The 21,382-nt window shown below is 44.5% G+C and overlaps 1 protein-coding gene across 1 annotated transcript in view; it reads right to left on the reverse strand.

Moving 5' to 3' along the window:
- The window catches only part of reck (reversion-inducing-cysteine-rich protein with kazal motifs), a 73,692-nt gene that overhangs the window by 36,442 nt on the left and 15,868 nt on the right, over positions 1 to 21,382 (reverse strand). Inside the window, exons 2-8 of the mRNA XM_062379776.1 lie at positions 17,361 to 17,419; positions 14,124 to 14,198; positions 10,508 to 10,544; positions 8,084 to 8,169; positions 2,172 to 2,219; positions 1,378 to 1,411; positions 793 to 990 (exon numbers count right to left, since the gene is read on the reverse strand). Coding sequence (XP_062235760.1) covers positions 793 to 990; positions 1,378 to 1,411; positions 2,172 to 2,219; positions 8,084 to 8,169; positions 10,508 to 10,544; positions 14,124 to 14,198; positions 17,361 to 17,419 — 537 coding nt within the window. The remainder of the gene's footprint in view (positions 1 to 792; positions 991 to 1,377; positions 1,412 to 2,171; positions 2,220 to 8,083; positions 8,170 to 10,507; positions 10,545 to 14,123; positions 14,199 to 17,360; positions 17,420 to 21,382) is intronic.

A 21,382-nucleotide genomic window follows, 5' to 3' on the forward strand; every position in this document is an offset into this window, starting at 1 on the left:
GCTAAGAGCTGAGGTCCTACTGTCTTTTCAAAGTTAAGTGGAGCATGAATGATGGATACAATTAGGGATGGATTGAGAGAACATAATATAAAAAAAAAGAAATATTGAGCATTAATAGATCGCTCCACTGTTTAAGGGCTTTTGATAATATCACATGAACTGGGATTTATATTCCTGACATCCTGATTTTGTGAAACACTACAACTAATCAATTTTATCAGAAATTAATCAGAGGCCTCAGCAGACTGACTTAGTTACACCAAGATACCTTCCAAAGTGTTTCTAGTGCCTTTTGACTTTTTTGTTCCCAATTACATTCATTGGAAGCATGATGGCAGGGGATGTTTTAATGGGAGTATGGGCAGGAAGAATGATTACAGCAAACATAAACTGTTTTGATGTTCATGGGCAACTGACTATTGTTTTACTACAGGCTGATACAGCCGTAAGTCCATTAGGAATTGGCTGCACACACAAAAGTGTTTTTTAATATTTTGTGGAGAAGAACTTGGGTAGGAAAAATGTGGTTTATGCTGCAGAAGCGGTTTCTGAGGTGTCTGTGGATATCAAAACCAACATTTCCCTGTGACTCTGGGCCTTGTAACGTTTCTGGGAGGGGGCAGGATACAGACTTTTCACAGCACCGCTTTCATCTCAACAGGGGGTGTCTATGAGTTTTGATGGAGTATTCCCACTAGCTACTGCCGACATGTAAAATACATCTGCTGTTGAGAGTTGATTCTAATACTGCTCTAAAAAAGAATATCCAGTGTAGTGAGCAGACACACTTACTGTCTATGGGGCTGCGTATGGGGTAGGACTTTGTGAAGTTGCTGACACAGCTGAGCAGCTCAGGGTTGTGACTCTGACAATACTCTTTGACAGCATTGATCTGAGACACAGTGGGTGTTGAGTCGGTCCTGAAGATGGCTTGGCAGTACTCCCTACAGGTGGTGTGACGCCCTGCATAGCTGCAGCATGTAGAGCCCACTGAAGGGAAGCACACGTACACACACTGCATTATTTAATTTTGTTTTACCAATGACTGTATGCTGAATTCAGTGCTCAGACCCTCGAGCAGATAAAGACTCATTACAATGCATTATTCTGGCTGATACATTCTGCCAGCGAAATGACATGGCTCTGCTATGTGTGTGTGCATCAGTGCATGTTGTGTATTTACAATGTGTGTGACAGTGCAGGAATGAGACAGAGAGAAAAGAGCAGAGAAAGAATACAAACAAGCCCATCTATTGGTCTACAAACATGGCGATGCGCCACAGAGGTTTATTTATTTGTTGGCTGGAGGTAGAGATGAGGTCTGTGAATTTGTTTGCTTCTTCTGGCTTGAGCTTGTGTATATGAGCAACAACTTACTTTCATTTTTGGTGATGCAGCTGTAGAGGGAATTCTAGAACAAGAAGAGAAAAACTGAGGTTAAACTGGACTATGCTATTCAGCTAACTTCTTTAAAAACAAACAAAAGTTCAAGCACTATCTCTCTGTTTCCTAGCAATTTTGAATGCTTAAGGAGACTATATCAAAGGCTGTAGAGAGTGACGAGCAGATCCACCGAAGAGAGATTTTTTTTTTTTCAGATTTCCTGACAAGATAATGACCGAGCCATTCTGGCTGCAAGAATTGCGCGTGTTCATTGTGGGACCTTTTGCTTTTCAGTTCAGTACTTATGCTATCAGGCACATCCCCTGAATGTGAGCCTAGTTGCTCTTCTACAGAGTCAGGGTCTCGTCTATTTCGACTATGTCACAAACCTAAATATACCTGTACCTGTTTCAAAGTAAAGCTCTCTAGCGTTTCTGTTGACTGAATCCATTCATTTGTTTATGGTTATAATTAGAGTCCTGTTGAGTATACAGTAATGGTACTAGAAGTAGTAGTAGTAGTAGTAGTAGTAGTAGTAGTAGTAGTAGTAGTACTAGTAGTAGTAGTAGTAGTAGTAGTAGTAGTAGTAGTAGTAGTAGTAGTAGCAGTAGCAGTAGTAGTAGTAATAGTATACTGGAAGTTCCACTAGTGCTGTGAAAATACAGGTATTAGGAATGGTGATTTTATCGCTTCTTTACTTGAATTAGTTAGGTAAGAATATTAAAAACCTTTTAGGTTAACCTGCATATACTGAACTGGTTTTACATCTCTGAAACTGCTGGACTTACCTCTGTGATCTTTTTGCAAACTTTTGTTATGTCATTTTTGGATGTTGCCTATAAGGAAAAAGAAAAGAAATCAAAGTAGGTTAAACTCTTGAATGAAAACAAAGTAGAAAACTTTAGGTTACATTCGTAACCCTGGTTCTCTGAGTAGCATGAGTGAGATGACTCACTATGGGATACGCCCCGTCGTGACGTCCGCGTCAAGGTGCCGCACCTTAAATAAGGTGGACGCGGCGTCACACGTCATTCATAACAAGCACACCTCTTCTCGCTTCACCCCAGTAGCAAGAAGGGCGGTCTGGTGAGACATCTCACTCATGCTACTCAGAGAACCGGGGTTACGAAAGTAACCTAAAGTTCTCTTTCTTAGCATTCGTTTCGATGTCTCACTATGGGATATGGAGACTCCCGTATTGCCAGACAAGCTTATCTCGGTGACTGACCACCAGCCCCCCCCCTCACTTAAAAGTGAGATCCACATTGGAGCCCACGCTCAAGACAGCGTGGGTCAGGCCAGGGGATGTGACATCCAACCTGTAGTACCTCGCAAATGTGAGGGGAGAAGACCAGCTAGCTGCAGCGCAGATGTCTTGGATAGAGACTCCCTTGAACAGGGCCCAAGAGGTCGCGAGACCTCTAGTAGAATGTGCCCGTAAACCAGTCGGAACCTGAAGGCCTGAGCTGGAGTAGGCCAATGCAATGGCATCCACTATCCAGTGAGAAAGTCTTTGTTTGGTGACAGGTTTGCCCCAGTGGGGCTTAGCCCAGGACACAAACAACTGATCCCCTTTTCTAAAGCTCCTCGTCCTTTCCACATATGTGTGTAAGGCACGGACAGGGCACAGCATGTGTAACCGCTGCTGTTCTGCAGAACCATAGGGAGGTGGCTGAAAAGCTGACAGTTCCACTGGGGAGCATGGTTTAACAACCTTTGGAACAAATGCAGGATTCGGTCTCAGCGTCACCCCAAGGTTCCCCGGGGTGAACCGCATACATGCTGGATTTACAGACAAAGCGTGAATATCACTTACACGTTTAGCTGTAGCCAAAGCCAATAACAGAGCCACCTTCAAGGATAACGTTTTCATGTCCACGTTATCCAATGGTTCAAAAGGATGACTAGAGAGGGCTCCAAGCACCACTGCTAGATCCCATGATGGTGACATAGTCTTAGAGATGGGCAGCAACCTCCGTGCACCCTTCATAAAACGACAAACCAGAGGATGTTGACCCACTGGTTTTCCATCAAATCCAACATGGCAAGCAGAAATAGCTGCCAAGTAAACTTTGACAGTAGAAAATGCCCTCTTTTGATCAATCAAGTCCTGCAGGAAGGACAGGACTGTACCAACTGGACATTGAAAAGGGATTTCCTGTGCCTTAGCACACCAATCCTCAAACAACCTCCACTTACAGTCATAAAGAGACCTAGTGGATGATGCTCTGGCATTCTGAATTGTGTTAACAACATTATTTGATAATCCAGTCAGGCTCAGATTAAACCACTCACGGGCCAAGCCCACAGGGCGAGGCGCTCCGGGTGAGGGTGAAATATCTGTCCGCGCGCCTGGGAGAGCAGGTCCCTGCGCAGCGGGAGAGGCCATGGGTGACCGTGGAGGAGCTGCCTCACTTCCGCCAGCCAGTGCATGGACGGCCAGTGAGGAGAGATCAAAATTACTGACAGACGATTCTCCCGCACCCTGAGCAGTGTCGGGGGAATCAGAGCCAGAGGTGGAAAAGCGTAAAGCGGGACGCGCGGCCACTCGTGAGCGAACGCATCCAGCCCCAGCGGTGCGCTCTGGTCGTGCAGGGAGAAGAACAGTGGGCACTGTGTGTTTCCCCTCGACGCAAACAGATCCACTGTTGCGCGGCCGAAATGTGACCAAATCTGAGCTACTACAGCCGGGTGAAGTTTCCACTCCGCGTAGAGAGGATTTCCCCTGGACAAAAGGTCCGCACCCACATTCTGAATTCCGGGAACGTGAGTCGCTCTCACTGAGAGGAGATGCTCCTCGCTCCACAATATCAGTCTGCGTGCAAGAGTGTGTAACTGTAGAGAACGTAGACCCCCCTGACGATTGATATACGCCACCGTGGTCGTATTGTCCGTCCTCACTAACACATGATGTCCCTGGAGGAACGGCAGAAAATGTTTCAGCGTCAGAAACACTGCCATCAACTCCAGATAATTTATATGGGCATGTTTGAGATCTGTGCTCCACATCCCATTCGCGGATCTGCCCTCGAACACACCGCCCCAGCCTGACAGACTGGCGTCCGTTGTGATCACTTTTCTGGCAGATATTGCGCCCATGCTCACCCCCGCTGTCAACATAGACGGGCGTTGCCATGGTAGCAGCGCGAGGACGCAGGACGCGCAAGCCGTTACACTGCGGCGTCTGTGGCGCGCAGGATCCAGACTGAGAGAAGCCACCCAGCGCTGAAAATCTCTCATGTACAGCCTGCCCAGCCTCACCACCAATATTGTTGAGGCCATCAGTCCCAATAACCTGAGGCACAGTCCGTATGTGACCCGACGTGTTATGGCAAAATGAGAGAGAGTGGACCTGAAAGTGCGCACTCTCTCGGCTGACAGGCGAGCCGTGTAGGTCAGTGAATTTAACGTGAGACCCAGAAAGGCAATTTCCTGTCTCGGCGTTAACACACTCTTTTCCCTGTTCACCACAAAACCGAGATCGGCCAGGTGAGTCAGTACAATGCTCGTGTGCGCCGCAGCCTCTTGCTCTGAGCGCGCCAGCAGCAGCCAATCGTCCAGATAAGTGGCCACGCGTATGCCCCGCTCCCTGAGGGGAGCTATAGCGGCGTCGACACATTTCACAAACACCCTCGGGCTCAGTGACAGGCCAAATGGGAGTACCAGATACTCGTACACTGTGCCCTGAAAAGCGAACCTCAGATATTTCCTGTGCGGAGGATAAATGGGAGTGTGAAAATACGCGTCTTTCAGATCGATTGACGTGAACCAGTCCCCCGGTCGGATCAAACGTATCAGCGTTGAGTGTGTCAGCATGCGAAACTTGTATCTCCTGAGATACGAGTTCAAAATGCGAAGGTCCAGGATGGGACGTAATGAGGTCCCCCCTTTCTTTGGGACCAGGAAATACCTCGAATAGAAACCCTCCAGTCCCTGCCTGTGTGGCACTATTCGTATGGCTCTTTTGTTTAATAGAGCTGATATTTCTTCCCGTAACACCCGGGCCGACTCTCCCTGCGCACGGGAAGCGATGAGGCCGGGAAAACGGGGGGGCATTGTGGCGAATTGAAGCCTGTAGCCTTTGGCCAGTGTTCTCAATACCCATTCTGACGCTGTGCATGCTTTCCAACTCTCTAGCCTCAAAGTTAGGGGGGAGTGAAGCTCTGTCTGACACAGACGATCTTTGGGGGCCCGTACCAGCTGCGCACTTCCGAGTATCACTGCGCATGCGCTGTCTGATAGGCTCGGAGCGAGCGGAACGGGTTGTTTCACCACAGGTGGGACGCTGCTTCCCCCTTGTGGTGTTATGGGGAACAACAGTGTGCTCTGCACCTCTGTGTTTCGTTGGTTTTGTTTTTGTGTTTTTATGATTTTGCAACCCTGCGTCCTTGGCTGTGAGCCTGGATACATCAGTGGAAAACCTTTTATTAACACAAACCCTGTGTGCGTGCTTGTGAGACATTGATGTGGCGTTGAACAATCCCGCATCTGAAACATGTCTCTTCGCCTCTTTAATGGGACGCACGAACTGAGCTCTGGGCCCACGCGTCGCCGAGAGGGATGGGTGGCACTGGGTAATTTCTCCCCTAACACACGTGATAGCTGGGCTGCCAGTGAACAGGGAACGGGTGGCAGCTCCGCTCGCGGTGGGGTTGACCGCTAAGTCGCCTTCTTCTTCCGCCTGGCCTGCTGACTGGTCGACGGACCCGGTTGAGCAGCCTGGGTTGACGGGGAATAGAAGGGCTTTCTCGGCCAAGCGGGCTTCGTTTCCGGGGGGCCGTTGGTGTTCGCACCCGGTTGAGCCCTGGGGCGCTTCGGGATGCGGAAAGCAGGAGCGGCGCTCCTAGAGGCAACCTGAGCGAAAGTCTGCCGGGGGGGCGGAGGCGCCGCGGCAGGTGCTTTCCTCGGAAGGCAGAGCTGTAGCGCCTCATCCTCCTTTTTCTTCGCCTCACAGCGCTTTTGCATTGAGGCGAGGGCGGAGCCGAAGACACCCTCTGGGACAATAGGCATGTCCAGGATGTCCTCCTTTTCTCTATCAGACAGATTGGTCAGATTCAGCCATCTCGTCCTCTCTTGTAACACCAACACCGACATGCACTTCCCTGCCGCCTGTACAGCGCATCGCTGTACGCGTAGGCAGATATCCGCGATTGTGGTGATCTCGTCCCACGCGGAACTTTCGGGCATGTCGGCTATGTCGTCAAAAAGCTCCGCTTGGTAAGCTGACAACATGGAGGTGACGTTGAGAGCCCTCACCGTCAAAGCCGCTGCTTTATAAGCTCGCTCAGTCATGGCAGATTGGAAGCGATCGGCTTTCGTGGGAAGTGTGGGGGCCCTGGATGAGGCAGCTGACAGCCGTGGATGAAGGTGTGCTGCCACCAGGGGCTCCATGGGAGGCATGCGGGCCATGGCATGCTAATCCATTCCCTCAATATCCAAGGAAGACGCACCTTGAATGGTGGTTTTGCTGGAGTAAGGGTTATGTTTCCATGAGGCGGTAACTTCCTCCAGGAGTTCCGGGAACACCGGGAGAAGTTGTCTCGCAGCCCTCTTTGCTTGGGGTAATTTCTTCCCCTCGTAGCGGGACCTTGGGGCCTCCGCCACGACCGCGGGCCATGGAATCTTCAGTCTCTCTGCGGCGCGTTTACACACATCGTGCATATCGCCACTGGGCTGGGGCGTAATCGTCCCAACCGAGCCCTTTGCAGGGCTTGGAGAGCTGAGAGCCTGTGAAGGTGGGACAAAGCAGGATTCATAATCCTCGTCGTCACCGTCCGACACCAGACAATCCCCGCCGTCGGACTCATCCTCCTCCTCATAATCCAACATGAGGGGAGGCTCCGTTAGCGGGTCAAGCAAATCCAGCGTGGAGCCCCAGCGCCGAATCTCTGATTCGGGAGCGTCCTCCTCGTCCACACCGGGTTGGGGTTCCTCGGTAGTGGCACTGGAAAGGATAGGGTCCCTCTCAGAGACGCTAGCTTGGCGTGCTAGTCGTCGGCGGAGACTCTTCGCTGTAAAGCGGGCGCAGTCGGCGCACGAGGTCGCGTTGCTGACAGCGGCGCGGGCATGTTCCAGCCCGAGACACGCGGAGCAGACCTGGTGAGTGTCCATGCTCGATATTTTATTTCCACAGGTGCACAGGCGATGGGCATCGCCTGGTTGCGTGGTGGAAGGAAGCTTTGCAGCTTGATCCATTTAGCTTGGTGTGCTAAAGGGGAGCGAATTATCTGGAGTGATAGTCGCTTTTAGCTAGCTCCGGTGGCAGGCAGTGTGGTGACCGCAGGCTCCCGGTGCCGTTAAGCTAATCAAATAGAAGCAACTACCTATGGTGAAGGCAGTCGCATCAACGTTAATTCCACTAGCGTCCGGCGATGGAGGTGTTAGCTCCGGTCTGTGGACAGCAGCTAGTTAGCATCAACGCCGATTAGAAAATTGCTTGTTCGTGAAGCGAGAAGAGGTGTTTGAATGACGTGTGACGCCACGTCCACCTTATTTAAGGTGCGGCACCTTGACGCCGACGTCACGACTGCCAGCCTATCAGGGCTGGCGAATTGGAATAAGTGCTTCTGTGAATACGCGCGAGGGGCGTATCCCATAGTGAGACATCGAAACGAATGCTAAGAAAGAGAACACAGTATAGATGGACAGAACCAGAGCATGAATCAATAAAACTGTTTATTTAGACTATTTAGACTTTCACCTGTCTGCATTCCCTGCGACACTCAGCTGAGATAGCCAGCTCACAGCATCCCAGACCCACCCAGCCATCGGATTTCCTGGATACTCCTGAAGACAAATCAAACACCACAAACTCAGCCATGTCTGATAAGAATACATTTTAGATAGATATTTATCTTACACACTGTTATTTATTGGGCCATTATTTTCCTTTATTAGCAGCATGATGCTACAGTTATCCACTGCCAATATGGTGTGTGTTTATTTCAGGGAATGTGTATATAAGGGCTCAAGTACTGATGGCCTAAATATGCTGAAACAGTTGTGTAACTTCTAACTAACACACATCTTCTCTTATGACAAAACATTTCAAAAAATCCAACCCCCTTGCTTTAACTTTGCCCTAAATGTATACAATTCAGGGGACACATCTATTGAAGTCTCTCGGAGTCATACCCAGAACCCAACAGGATTTCCACCATTCTTGGCATATTTAGCAATTTCCATATACCTTGTACTTTGACAAAATAGTCTGTGGATTATTAATCATTTTCAAATCTTTTTCGTCTGATTTTAAGAGAATAATTATGTTAGATTGCAAATGTTTATAGTTTTTGTCGAACTGCGGGTCTGTATAACTGAGCCGTACATTTTCAAATCTGTAACGATGGGAGTCTTTGCCTTAATACATCTTCATGACAATATGGATTCACGGTCACGGTGCCACCTAGTGGTGATAGGAAATTACAGCTTTTACACTTTGACATTCTCCCCCAAGCGGGTTGAACATATCCACTTGGAATTTGGTTAGAAAAGCCTGAAGACCTTCATTGTGAATATTTTGAGTTTTCACAAAAAGGTGTCATGACAGCATGGTGAATATTAATCAATCAGCATGAACATTTTCAGAACTCTAACTAGACTCCTCACAATCAGATCCTACCCGAATTTGATATGCCGATAATGGTCTTGTGTCAGCCTAAAATAATCCAGTACTGCATCAAGCTTTAACACTTGAAAAAACATTAAACAAAGGCATCTGTTACAATGTTTGAGCTCCACTACAATGATCCTTCACATGAGTGAAGTCAGTCCACTGAAACATTCCTGTGAGAAGGAGCAGCAGCGGCAATTGGCCACAGATCATCTGCTGCCCTGGCACTCTCCATCTCCATCCAGATGGACGGACGACAGCCACGTATTTTAATTAGAAATTGACTAACTTGTCTTAATGGACATTTTTAATTACCAGCCACAGCAGTTTGGCCCATATGGTGAGGTGTGTGTGTGTCCTGGAGACACCCACAGTACAAGGAACTGCTACCAGACTGCCAGAGACAGCCTGTGGACAAATATGTCACAGTGATAGCATTATGCAGTCAGGAATCTTTCAGGGTGTGTAGTTAAGCTGAATATGAAAGCCTTAAAACTTAACAGTACATACCAAGCAGGAAGTTTAGCACCTTTACACCCAAGTATATTGAGAGTTCCAACAGGGTGCACTGTATTTTGTAAAGTGGTTGAAAGGCATTCAGGGAAATGAAGGATTCATTCATTGAAGCTGGCGCATTGAGAAGAAGTGGTTACAGGATCAGAGTAAATCCCTAAAAGGTGAACATCAGAGAATCGATGATATCTCTTAGCCTCAGAATCTGAGGGAGGTGTTTTCCTTAACGACTTCAATCTTTCCCTGAGTCCTGAGGCTACCTCCTGGACATCAGTATTTAGTCGGTACAAAAGGTAAGAATAACAAAACCTCCCAGTCTGGAGGCATTTAGGCTTCCGACAGGTCGATTTCTTCCATGGCAGCACAGGCAGCAGGATTTAGAACTTTGAAGCCACTGGCTGCTTTCCACTCTGAGATGCTGGGTCGGCTTTCCTCACAGACTTAACAGCTTCACTTATACCATTTCTTGTCATGCAACCAGATGCACCCAGTAGAGATTGGATGTATGGCATGTGTCAGGTCATTACTAGATTAAAGGTGTTCCCTTTTTTAGTAACTGTATGTAAATTCTGTCAGGAGTTAAACAAGTGGAAGATTACGAATGTTTGTCAAGTGACGGCCTTAGAGATGAAAGTCTCCTGTAACACACTTGTCCAATATTTAGTTTTGGTTCTGTTCAGGCGTCCATCACCTGAGGAAAACCTGACCATTGCGTGTGGCTCTTTTGCTGTCACATGCTTCACTTTCCTTCACAGCCAGTCTGAATCAGCACTTTCCATCAGCTGAATCGAAATAGTAATGTTGCACTAAAAGGAATTTCAAAAGGATAAACTGATTTTAAGATCTGGAGGGGAACTGCACTGTTTCTGAGCTGATTTATCTGTGGGTCTACACATTACACGTAACACATTTGATTCACTGAATGTAAAGATGACATTTAAGATTTAGAAATTTTTTAAATCTCACTTATTGTGTTTGTAATGTTTTTGTTATCTTTACCTGGAAGAGTCGAGTTGATGCACATCCACAGTTCATTCTAAAAGGTAAAGGAGAGGAAAAGGTTAATGTCAATATATCCCGACTTAAACCTTTTAAAATGTTTATCCATTTAATATATCTGTACAAAAAGTTACTCTGAGCTGTGCTGCACAGTTAAGGCCGGCGCATGCTTCTGCGTTTTCACAGGCCCACAAGCACAAGAGCCCTTCCGGGCCCCTTAAGGCCGGCGCATGCTTCTGCAACTGCGTCGGCGGCTTTTCATGCAGCTGTGTCGCAGGACTATTGGCCATTCATACTTCCCCAAGCTTCCCCAAGCGCTGCTTGTCTTATAAAGCAATTCCCCGCCAGAACACTAGGCGGAGTAATGTTTTTTGTCAAAGACAACCTTAGAGACGCCTTCTTTCTTCTTCGTCGATTGTCTATTTACATCGCCGGCTCCTCGTAGCCTTTTTCTGGCGGACAAATCCGCAAGTCAGTGACGGGTTATACAAGTGATCATACTTTCGGATCTCTTCTGCCAAACGCTCTTCTATTTGGTCCAGACTCGTTCTTCTAAATCTTCCGTTGTTTCTGCCGGTATTATGTGGCATGAAACCAGAAATGTGACTCCGGAAAGGATGTAGTTAGCAGACCATCACATCCCTTGCGGGGTCCCGGAAGGGCTCTTGCGCTTGCGGGGACTTGAAAACGCAGAAGCATGCGCCGGCCTTTACGTGCTTATGTATCTCTTCTTACGTGCTTACGTGCGTCGCCCAATTTTTCTATCTATACGACAAAGCGACGCGAGCCTCAAGCAGCCCGCAAGGCTTGTGATTGGTCTGCTGACTACATCCAGTCCGGAGTCTAGTTTCCGGTTTCATGCCCCATAATACCGGCAGAAATCACGGAAGATTTAGAAGAACAAATATGGACCAAATAGAAGAGGACTTGGCAGAAGATATCCGATAGTATGATCACTTGTATAACCCGTCACTGACTGGCGGATTTGTCCGCCAGAAAAAGGCTACGAGGAGCCGCACAGGCTATGTAAATAAACAATCGACGAAGAAGAAGAAAGAAGGCGCCTAGTGTTCTTGCTTTGTAAGAGGCGCAACGCTTGGGGAAGCATGAATGACAAAGACTCCTGCGACACAGCTGCGTGAAAAGCCGCCGACGCAGTTGCAGAAGCATGCGCCGGCATTTACATTGTACAAGAGGAGGTGGGTAACTTTGCTTTTCCATCTACTAATTGACAGAATCCAGATATCGGACAATCTTACTGTGTTGCAAGTCCAAATCTCAAGTCTTGAGGATCAAGTTCCAATTTGAATCCAAATCCAAATGAATTGATGGTGAGTGTATTAAAAGAGGCATTTTTATGTGGAAACACCCACAGGTCACAGCCGTTTTTTTAATGTTTATTCTTTGATAAAATACCTCAGTTTTAACAGTCACAGATTTTTCACTCAGCATGTGGATATTTGAAATTAAGTCTGTTTTCATCCCTTTTGGATTTGCTTGTGTTGATTAAATTGTTCTTAATAGTTGGTCAGTACTTGTGCCTTAAAATGACACATAAGGTCGTTATCTCGTTTTAACTGCGAGTACTGGCAGAAAGAGGCCCAGTGAATATTAGCTGTGAGGGTAAAGTACAATAGCATTTTTACTTTTATTACTGTGAAAAGTAATATATACACTTGGTATAATCTGTCACCGAAAAAAGTGGATACAAAAGACAATCATGCTTACCAGAACGTTTTCATGTCTGAATGCAAGAAAAAAATTATTTATATTTATCATCACATTTGTCCGTCTCCTCTGTATAATGGACAGAGATATACTGATTGGACGGCAAAACGCAGAAGGAAAGAATACATCATGGTGGGGAAAAAATGTAGCTCTCCGTGCTGGTTTGCTTCTAAAGGACAGTCATTTGTTTAAACCTAATACGTCACTGTTAACACTCCCCCAGTGTTTCTTGGCTGGTGAACAAAGGTTCCCGTCAGCAGGTGTCAGAAGGTCTCAGCATCATTTATAGGCCAGACTGAGAAGTAACAGTGACTTTACATGAAGCGTAGACATGATTTGTGAGGAAGCAGGGACCAATAACGCAAAAACACACCAGGAAGAATAATGCTGCACTTTAGACAAGCCAAAGCTGAAAACCATGTCTTTCCAAGGAGCCAGGGCCTTTGTGCACACGGCTCATATAAATCTCACTATATATTATACTAAACCAACCATAAGCTTTTAACCTCACCTCACAAACCCCGGTTTGTGAATCCTCGGCTTGTACTATTGGACCATTGTGTCTTTGCCTTTTTGAACTCTACTCCCTGCTTCCTCTGTGTGTATGTTCCAGTTCCTCCCAGTATTCTTCCAAAAACCTACATGTGTGAATCCAGAAATTTAATAAGAAAAACATCCAAGTAGAATCTTACTCAGGAATAACAAGTTAATCTTTCCATGAGACATTCTCGTTTCAACAAATAGCTTTGGAAATTGGCTATTAACAAGTCCACGGGTGAATGAGAGGAGAGATTCCCAAACAACAATTAAAAACAGGCCTATGCGACTACATGTATGTGTATGTGCTTTCTGTGCTTTTGAATCAGTTCAGCAAAATAAGAACAGGACACATGTTTCAATGATAGAAAACAATTAAGTCTAATTACTGGTGTGGTTCTTATAGACTGCTGGAGAGAGATGAGACACGCACTGAGCTAGCCTCTCTACTTTTTAATTAGCTATGGTGGGAGGAAGGGGGATTGTGCCTGTGTCTGTGTGTGTGGTTTTACCCAGGTGCTGCTGTATTCTGCTAACCATAACCACCAACCCACTTCCTGTATAAATCCGAGAGAGTTGAAACTAAATTTGTCTTAACGTTGACCAAGAGTTAATCACAGGCATCACAACAAGACGTCAGAACTTTACATGTGCTCCTAGTTCAATCAAGATTTCATAACAATTAAAACCATAAATAAACACACTGTCATGACTCATTCAAAGGGTTTCAGCAAGATCCACCACATCCAGAAGGGGATCAAACATTTTCATTCAGCCAATGGATTTAGATTTGCACCAAATCACAGCAGTTCCCTAAACATGCAGGATTCTTTAAAGCACGATCTGGTCATTTTCCAGTAAACTGCATTTCATCATCAGATCCATAGAAAATGGTTAGCCACTACATTCCATGTAAGTAATGCTAAACTGCTTTGACCTAGTGAGAATCAGTCTTGGTGGAGGAATGAATCTGGAACACAAATATTATGTTGCTTATGAACTGTTGTTTTTCTTTCTGTCATTAATACTGATAAAACATGATCACATTTATCAGAATTTGAAATTAAGTCTATATTGCTTGTTTTTGTCCCACAGTATAATATTCAAATTGTACAGACATTAAACAGTTAACTGAAAACCAACGATAAAGCTGCCTTAGAGAGAAACTGTAACTTTCTTGAGAATAAACAAAAGAGCAGCTAAGATTCATCCATTGGGACCTTGATATGATGCAATACCACAAAAATGTGAGTTCCAGGTCAGGATGTTTCACCTCGCTGCATATGATGGTTACACCCACACCTGCTCAATATGTATAAAAATACCTGCAGTGCAAAGACAGAAGACTCACCATAGACTCTGGACAGTAACTGGGTAATCTTTGGAGGAGGTGCTTCAGACGAGACTCACTCTTTATCGTTGCGAGCTGCAGGACAGAAACAGAATAAATATATAACATTTAAAAATCCACATACTATATGTGTGCACAGGGATGATGAAAGCAGAAGACTGTTGTGTTTCCATCTATTAATTACAAAGGCAGGAGCTCATTTTGTTCCATCAGCCACTAAATATACTCCTGTTTATTTATTTCAAGCTATCAACACATTTCAGTTTTTGATGGATTTTGGAGGAATCAGGTAAGTGAAGGATTTCTAACAGTATTCTGCAACAGCTGATTCACACGTCTGAGTCGGTTAAATTATTCAGTTATTCAACAAACCAGTTTTTCCTGCTGACATCACTTTGACATTGGAATTTACTGTGCGAAAAAAACACATCCAGAATCGGAAGTCATTTATTGAGTCTGATCAGATTCAGCAAACACGGTATATCATGTTCACTTTGACCAACGAAAACACCAAAAATGTGACTGTTGCACTTTTAGCCTCGTATTGTATTATTTTCCAGCACAGAGGTGTTCAGGCCATGGGAAAGGGTTGGATAATGTAGTAAGATCCAACACTTACACAAGATCGGCTCACTTAGACAAACCCACAAGTCTGTGGTGTGCATCCACATACACGCACACACACACACACACACACACACACACACACACACACACACACACACACACACACACACACGACAGGACGAGAGCCTGGGAGAGTGCAGCCACTGCCAACATTCTCAGGCTGAAATCAGACATTGTGAAAAATCCAAACAAGTGAGATTTACAGCTTCTCTCACTCAGAATGATAGGAGGACTAGTTGTTTTAGTGGATCATCACTTTTCTTACACAACTCTTAGACGTAAACAGGGGCTCAAAACAGTACAAACAATTCCGAAGAAGTTCTGGTGATCTGGCATCACTATAGTGACTATAAAAGAGATAAAATCTTACGACAAACAACAAACACAAGCCATGTTTTGACCAAATGTACCTAGAGCTTTTGGTCCCCGAATTTTCTTCAGGGAACTAAAGTTGTCTTTCCACGGTAGGATTTTTCCCCAGGAGCTAAGAACCTTTGCATTTCCACTACAGGGTCCAGGGATTTTCAAGGCAATACTTTTACCCCATAAAAAGTCCCTGCTCAGGAGGTAGTACAGTAACCTTAGGGGAGAGGCTTGCAGCAATGAGGATACCTGATTGGTCGAGTTTTTTATTTATATTTCAGCAGGTCAATCGCTATAGCTTAAAATATCTGTTTCCTTACTATAAGTCTGTCTTTCAGGTGTTTTTAATATGTTTTGATATTGTGCTCATTTCTCTTCTAATCAAAAGCAGTAAGAGGCAAATCCTCCTTAGCAGTTTTTAGACTTGACCTCTGGGTGAAATCCGGAAAATTGACCACAGAGTTTACCCAGAGTTCAACTTTCACACATGCACAACGCAGCAGGAGGTTTCCTGCACGGACGCGTTCACAAGAGCAACAAATCCTCCACATTATTCAGGTGAGAGGTGGACCATTCTGGTGCAACAGACGGAGACAGGAAGTGTGTCACTTCTTTTTTACCAGAAGATGTTTATTTTCTTTTCTTTTTTTAGTTTTTGCATCTGTCGTGTGTTAGAAGCATCCCCCCCCCCCCCCCCCGATGGCTCGCTGTGAATCCATTTGAACCTTATATGCTATTTGTTGTACATGGAGAAGTTATTCTTTGTAAATCTTTCACTAGGTTCATCTTTCACTTTGACTAAGAGGTTCGGTTTGTGCTCCACTGTCCATTTGGAGGACATTAATTACCTTAAGGCCAGGCAGCAGGTGCTCATGAAATGGATTTAATCAAGTGTTCTTGGACAGTTCTTTAGTGGAGCAAATTAACTCAATGGAATGCATTGCAGATGACAGACAGGTTATTTTCCATATGCCCCTACACACCCCCTGAACTGACAGAAAAACACCAATAAAAGCAGTAATGGTTTGCTGGCAGATAATCAAAGGAGTCTCCCAATGCAACAGAACAACTCTGAAAACCAATGAGCCCTGTGGGCCATTTGTAAGACTCTCTGTTTGTCTGTATGAAAGGTGAATAAGTGCTGGCTGGCAGACTGACGGCCTCTTTCTACCGCGGTGGACTCATCAAACACTGCATGCAGAAGAAAAACGTTTCAGTGCAGCAAGGACCTCCAATCATTTACCGCCAAGACCGGAGAGTCAGCAAATTCTAGTTCCAACAGGCGTCACTAGCAGCGTATTCCACCGGTTTCTTCTCTTTGTTTGAAGGTTCGTCACTTAGTAGAATTAACATGTGGTGTTTACTAGAAATGAAATCCCACAGACCGTTGGCTCCAAAGAATAATACGATTTGAAAAACATAAACTTTATTTAACGTTATATAAGATGTACCAGAGCAACAGTATGAAAGAAGGTTTACTGGGATTCATTAATTTAATCAGTATTCTTTGAGTTGATTACAACTGGGGCTTTTAAAGGAACCACTCATTTTCTGGGTGTAACCAGGTACAAATTAGAGCTCAAATTGGGCTGGTGATATCAACTTGTGCCTGACACCCACCCCCCATCACCCACCCACACACTCAGGACCTCAACCACCTCTGAAGGGTGTTTTGAGGCCATCACACTTCTAAAAGCCCATTTTCTTCTCTTTTTTACCCTCAGTACTTTCTTTCTTTTGAGATGTCCGTTCCATTTCTCCTCTACTTTATATTCATCTTCATTCGTCATTTCATGTCCTTTTTCTATCCCTGGTCTGTCTTTCTTTGGCTGGCAAAATGATGATGTCAACCAATAGAGCACAATAGGTTCTATCCAATGACACTCCTCACCCCTCACTCCCCCACCCCACTGCACTTCAAAAGCAGGAATGAGGTTTGAACTCAGCCTGTTGGCTGCTTCCAGAGAAAAGCATCTTTCACGTCTTTGTCTCTAGAGGACATGATTGGGGGGAGGGAGAGAGAGAGAGAGAGAGAGAGAGAGAGAGAGAGAGAGAGAGAGGGAGGTAGAGAGAGCGAGAGAGAGAGAGAGAAAGAGAGAGAGAGAGAACTTCTCTGCACTTCGAAGAACCAAGACACAAAAACTTTGCACCACTCTTCTTCAAAAACCTCTATTCATGAGCCGACTATAATGGGCTGAGGAGTGGGCATGTGTGTGTGTGTGTGTGTGTGTGTGTGTCTGTTAATACCTGGTCACAAGCTTCTTTGCAAGACGAGTACTCAGCTGCATGATTGCAACAGGCAGGATCTGCAGACAAATACACATTATTTAGCATCATCATCATTTGTGAAAACAAAGATTTTAAGTTTACCTTGAGAATGGTACAATACATGAGGTCGGGACCTTATTTCAGTTAAATAATCATGCAATGTAAATTTCCTGCCCACTGAATACTGCGATTCATGAGCAGCTACAGGTGGAAACTCTGTTGCTAGCTAACATTCTAGCATTAAAAAATGTATACAATCAGTTAACCATTTTATCATTTTTACACGAGTTTAATTGTATATACTTATAGATGTTAGTATATAGATAGAACAGAGCTTAGGTTTTATATTAATCACATTATCATTTTATTTAATTTTACTAATTCAGCCCAACATTAAGTTCCATGTTAGCAGATGTCTGTTAGTATTTTATTTTGGTTTGCCCTGACCACTGAATAGACCGTATCCGGATGATGTTAGCAACTTCCATTTAATATACTGACAAATTAAAAACTTTGTAATGAACTAACAATCCAATGGGAGAAAAGCAATGATATGATTCTTGTCCACTCCCTGCCTAAGATACAGATGTGCAGCAAGAGGTTCATTCTCACACAAAAAAAAGTGTTAACTATCAAAGCAATGTAGCCCCCACTGAAACACAATATATTTCCTCGGTATGAATAAGAAATTTGCTCCACTCTCCACTTTCCCCAAAAAAAGGGTTTTGACAAGGTGAACCAGAATCTGAGATCCTCCTCCTCCAAACCCTCAAGGTTGTGGGATGAAGCTTGGTGCTGTGGCAAAGATACAGGCCCCATTTTTATCACTTAGGTAAATAATATCCTCTTGTGTGAACAGGAGTAACACACATATACACGTACACACAGGAGATGTTGGCTGGCAGCAGGGTTCCAGGGTTTTCCAGTAAGTGACTTGGCTCAGTTTGCAGTGAACTAACTGCTCCCACCTCCTCATGCATGGACTCACAAACAACAGTCTCACTCTGTGATGCTGAGCTGGACTGAAATTCAGCTGCTCAGCTGAACTGGCAGCAGGGCACGTTTTGCTATCTGTGCCACCATCTGTGTTTGTAGAAGTGGTATTTAAGTTTATTTATATTCATGTTATTTATTGTTCTTGTTTATACTCCGTTTGTGAGCATGCATACTCCTCCCTCCTGAGAGAAGTTTAGGAAGCATGATCGCTATGGTGGGTACAGCGAAAACCATCATTGATGTCAGCCTTAACCTTGTTCTCATCATCATCTTGAAAACAGACTACCGACTGCTTATAATAGAAATAGGGGGTTACAGGACAAACCTATTCTTAATGTTTTGTCTCTAAAAGGACTGTTCAGTAAGAACTATGGGAAAATGTATAGGAAAAGTCCTATACAGCAAACTCAATTTGAGTTGTATGAAGACCTAGCAGGAAGTCATCTACTGCAGATTTCAGGTTGTGGACACTATGTTTGACTTCCGCTTTTCTTCCCTGACCAGTTCCGTTCAAACAGGCAGAGTATAGCTGATTATGTGGTTAATACGGTGGCAGCAGTGGGTTGAGCTGTGATGTGTTTCATTCCATAAATCATTGTTGGTATGGACTGATGTTAGACACAGCAGGGGTTTGATTACGGATCTGCAATGGTACATGCTACAGTAGGATAAATGCACATGAACACTGTTTGTCCACCTAAAAAAATTCCAACTATTTATATTCCTATTGCTAAAATACTATCAGATATTTTTTTGCATCGCTGAGTGAGGAATGAAAGATCTTACTTTTTTTTTTAAAGGAAGAAAAGAGAAAACTAATTCAAAACAGCACAGGAGTCAGGTTACAGCAAGACATAAGGATGACAAATCGCTTGGTCTGTGTTGAAGATTTTTAAGACATGGTCTAAATCCATACTAAAATTCACCCTCTACTGTGTTTCCCATCTCTCTGCCACTGTTTCCCATCTCTGTCACTCTAATTTAAAAGCAATAGAGCTGATCTTTGTAACAATTAGATATTCAAACAGCATTGTCTCAGATCGCAAACCAATGTAAAGCTGATGGGTAAAATATAATTATTTCACAAAATATCCAAAATGCATCCAGCTGAAGGAGTCTTCAATTGGGCCTTAATTTCGGCTACCCGGTCCTTATTTGGAGCTCTCTCTACAACCACTGCTGGCAGGCATTATGAGACTTTTAAGAAAGGCCGTCTACTTGACAGGCCTGACACAGGTGGATGAAATCCATAACACCCGCTTATCAGTACGTTCACGTGTGTGAGGAAGTGAGACTACTTTCAGTCTGCGTGAGTGTGTGGGTATCTGGATTCCATCACTAAGTCGGTTACACTCATCTTAGCTTCTCTGAAAAAGAGCAGGCTTCCACTGGGTGTATGTGATGTGCATGAGTAAGTAAATAAAGAGTAAAACTTACCACGAAGTTGTGACTCTATAGGTCACTGGGTTTCTTTTGCAGGATGATTCTCCATACCTCTCAGTCTCAGAATGTCTTAAGTGTTTTGGCAACATGACATTTTTTTGCTCTAATTCATTGTTTTTGTGGCCACTTGGGGGCAGATGTTTCAGAGTTGTGTTTGTGTTTGTTTTCACCTGATGAATATTCACTCTCCTTTCAGATCAGTTTTGACTCCACCAACTTCAGGGGAAAATAGCTGCCTCTTAGGAAGCCTGCTGCTTGCAGATGTCACATTTCAAAATGTCAAATTCAAAATGGTATTTGTTTAAACCGATTAAAAGCGTCTCATTTATAAGATAAGATAAACTATAATAAATAATAATAAATAGCGTAAACAGAATTTATAGTGTAAAAGTATTTACAGTGAATCAGATGCATGAGCAACTACATTGCTAAGATAGGAATGCAGATTGTACAGGAAAAGTTAAATCTGAGTCTAAAGTGCCGTTTAGACTTGGTGTGTGTGGTCTACTGGGAGCAGAGCTGCAGCAGTTGTACGGCACAACGCAAGGTTAAAGGGCAGAAATAGGTTAAGCTGAGAGTGAACCTTTATAGTGCCCTCTTTTGGAGCACAAGGCAAGTCATTTCAAACTCTCTGCTGCACTTGTTACAGTAAATTCTGAATTCAGGCCTGTCATAAAAGGTTGAATGTTCCCATTTTGAACAAAAAGTGACAGCCCTGTTGCTGGGTAACAACAAAAGCTTGGATGAATATGTTGCTGGGTATTCATCCAAGCTTTTGAAAACTGCTGCTGGTTATTGAGAGTTTAGTTTGAAGTTATATATGTGCTGAAACCTCAGTTCCATACCTCTCCAGTTTCCAGGAGTCCAAAACGCAAGTCAATGACTGCATGATTTACACGTCTATTTGAAAAATGTTGTCCTTGAGCTAAAAATCGTGCTGAAAATCCAGGTTTTCTTGACCTTATCCTGCAGAGCTATGTGCTATGTGGCCTGAATGACCTGAGAACAAAGGAGCTCCCAACACCTCTCTCTCTCTCTCTCTCTCTCTCTCTCTCTCTCTCTCTCTCTCTCTCACAGCAACATTTTCAAACAATGGCAGGTGACATAATAATGTGAGGGAAGGGGGAGGGGGGTGGTGATGGAGTCCATTCAGTCATGTACAGTATGAGGCCCCTGGCTGGCTGCTAATGAGTACTGGCCCCATTCTGGCTCAACAGGGAGAAGCGCTCCTCCTCTGCTACATTGTTACATTCAGAGGCACAGGCATGAAGTAGTCCACTGCATTGTTGCACTCGATTCAGCCACATTACACGTTATCTCTTACTATATACTACAGCCTGGATGTCAGGTATCTGTACTTGAGAGTATTGCACTGCAGTGTTAGTATCTACATTTGGAATTAAGTGAACTGGAGTTAGAAATAGTTCAACTCCTTTTAGAGAATAAAATGGTTCATGACAACATGTGTCTGTAATACTTTGGGATATTTCAGTTCTATCAGAAACATCATGTGTATTTCCAAAGCTAATAGTTGAGATCTGGGACATCTTTAGGCCTGACGC

This window comes from Platichthys flesus, chromosome 21 (genome assembly GCF_949316205.1).
Source record: "Platichthys flesus chromosome 21, fPlaFle2.1, whole genome shotgun sequence".
Classification (NCBI taxonomy): Eukaryota; Metazoa; Chordata; class Actinopteri; order Pleuronectiformes; family Pleuronectidae; genus Platichthys; species Platichthys flesus.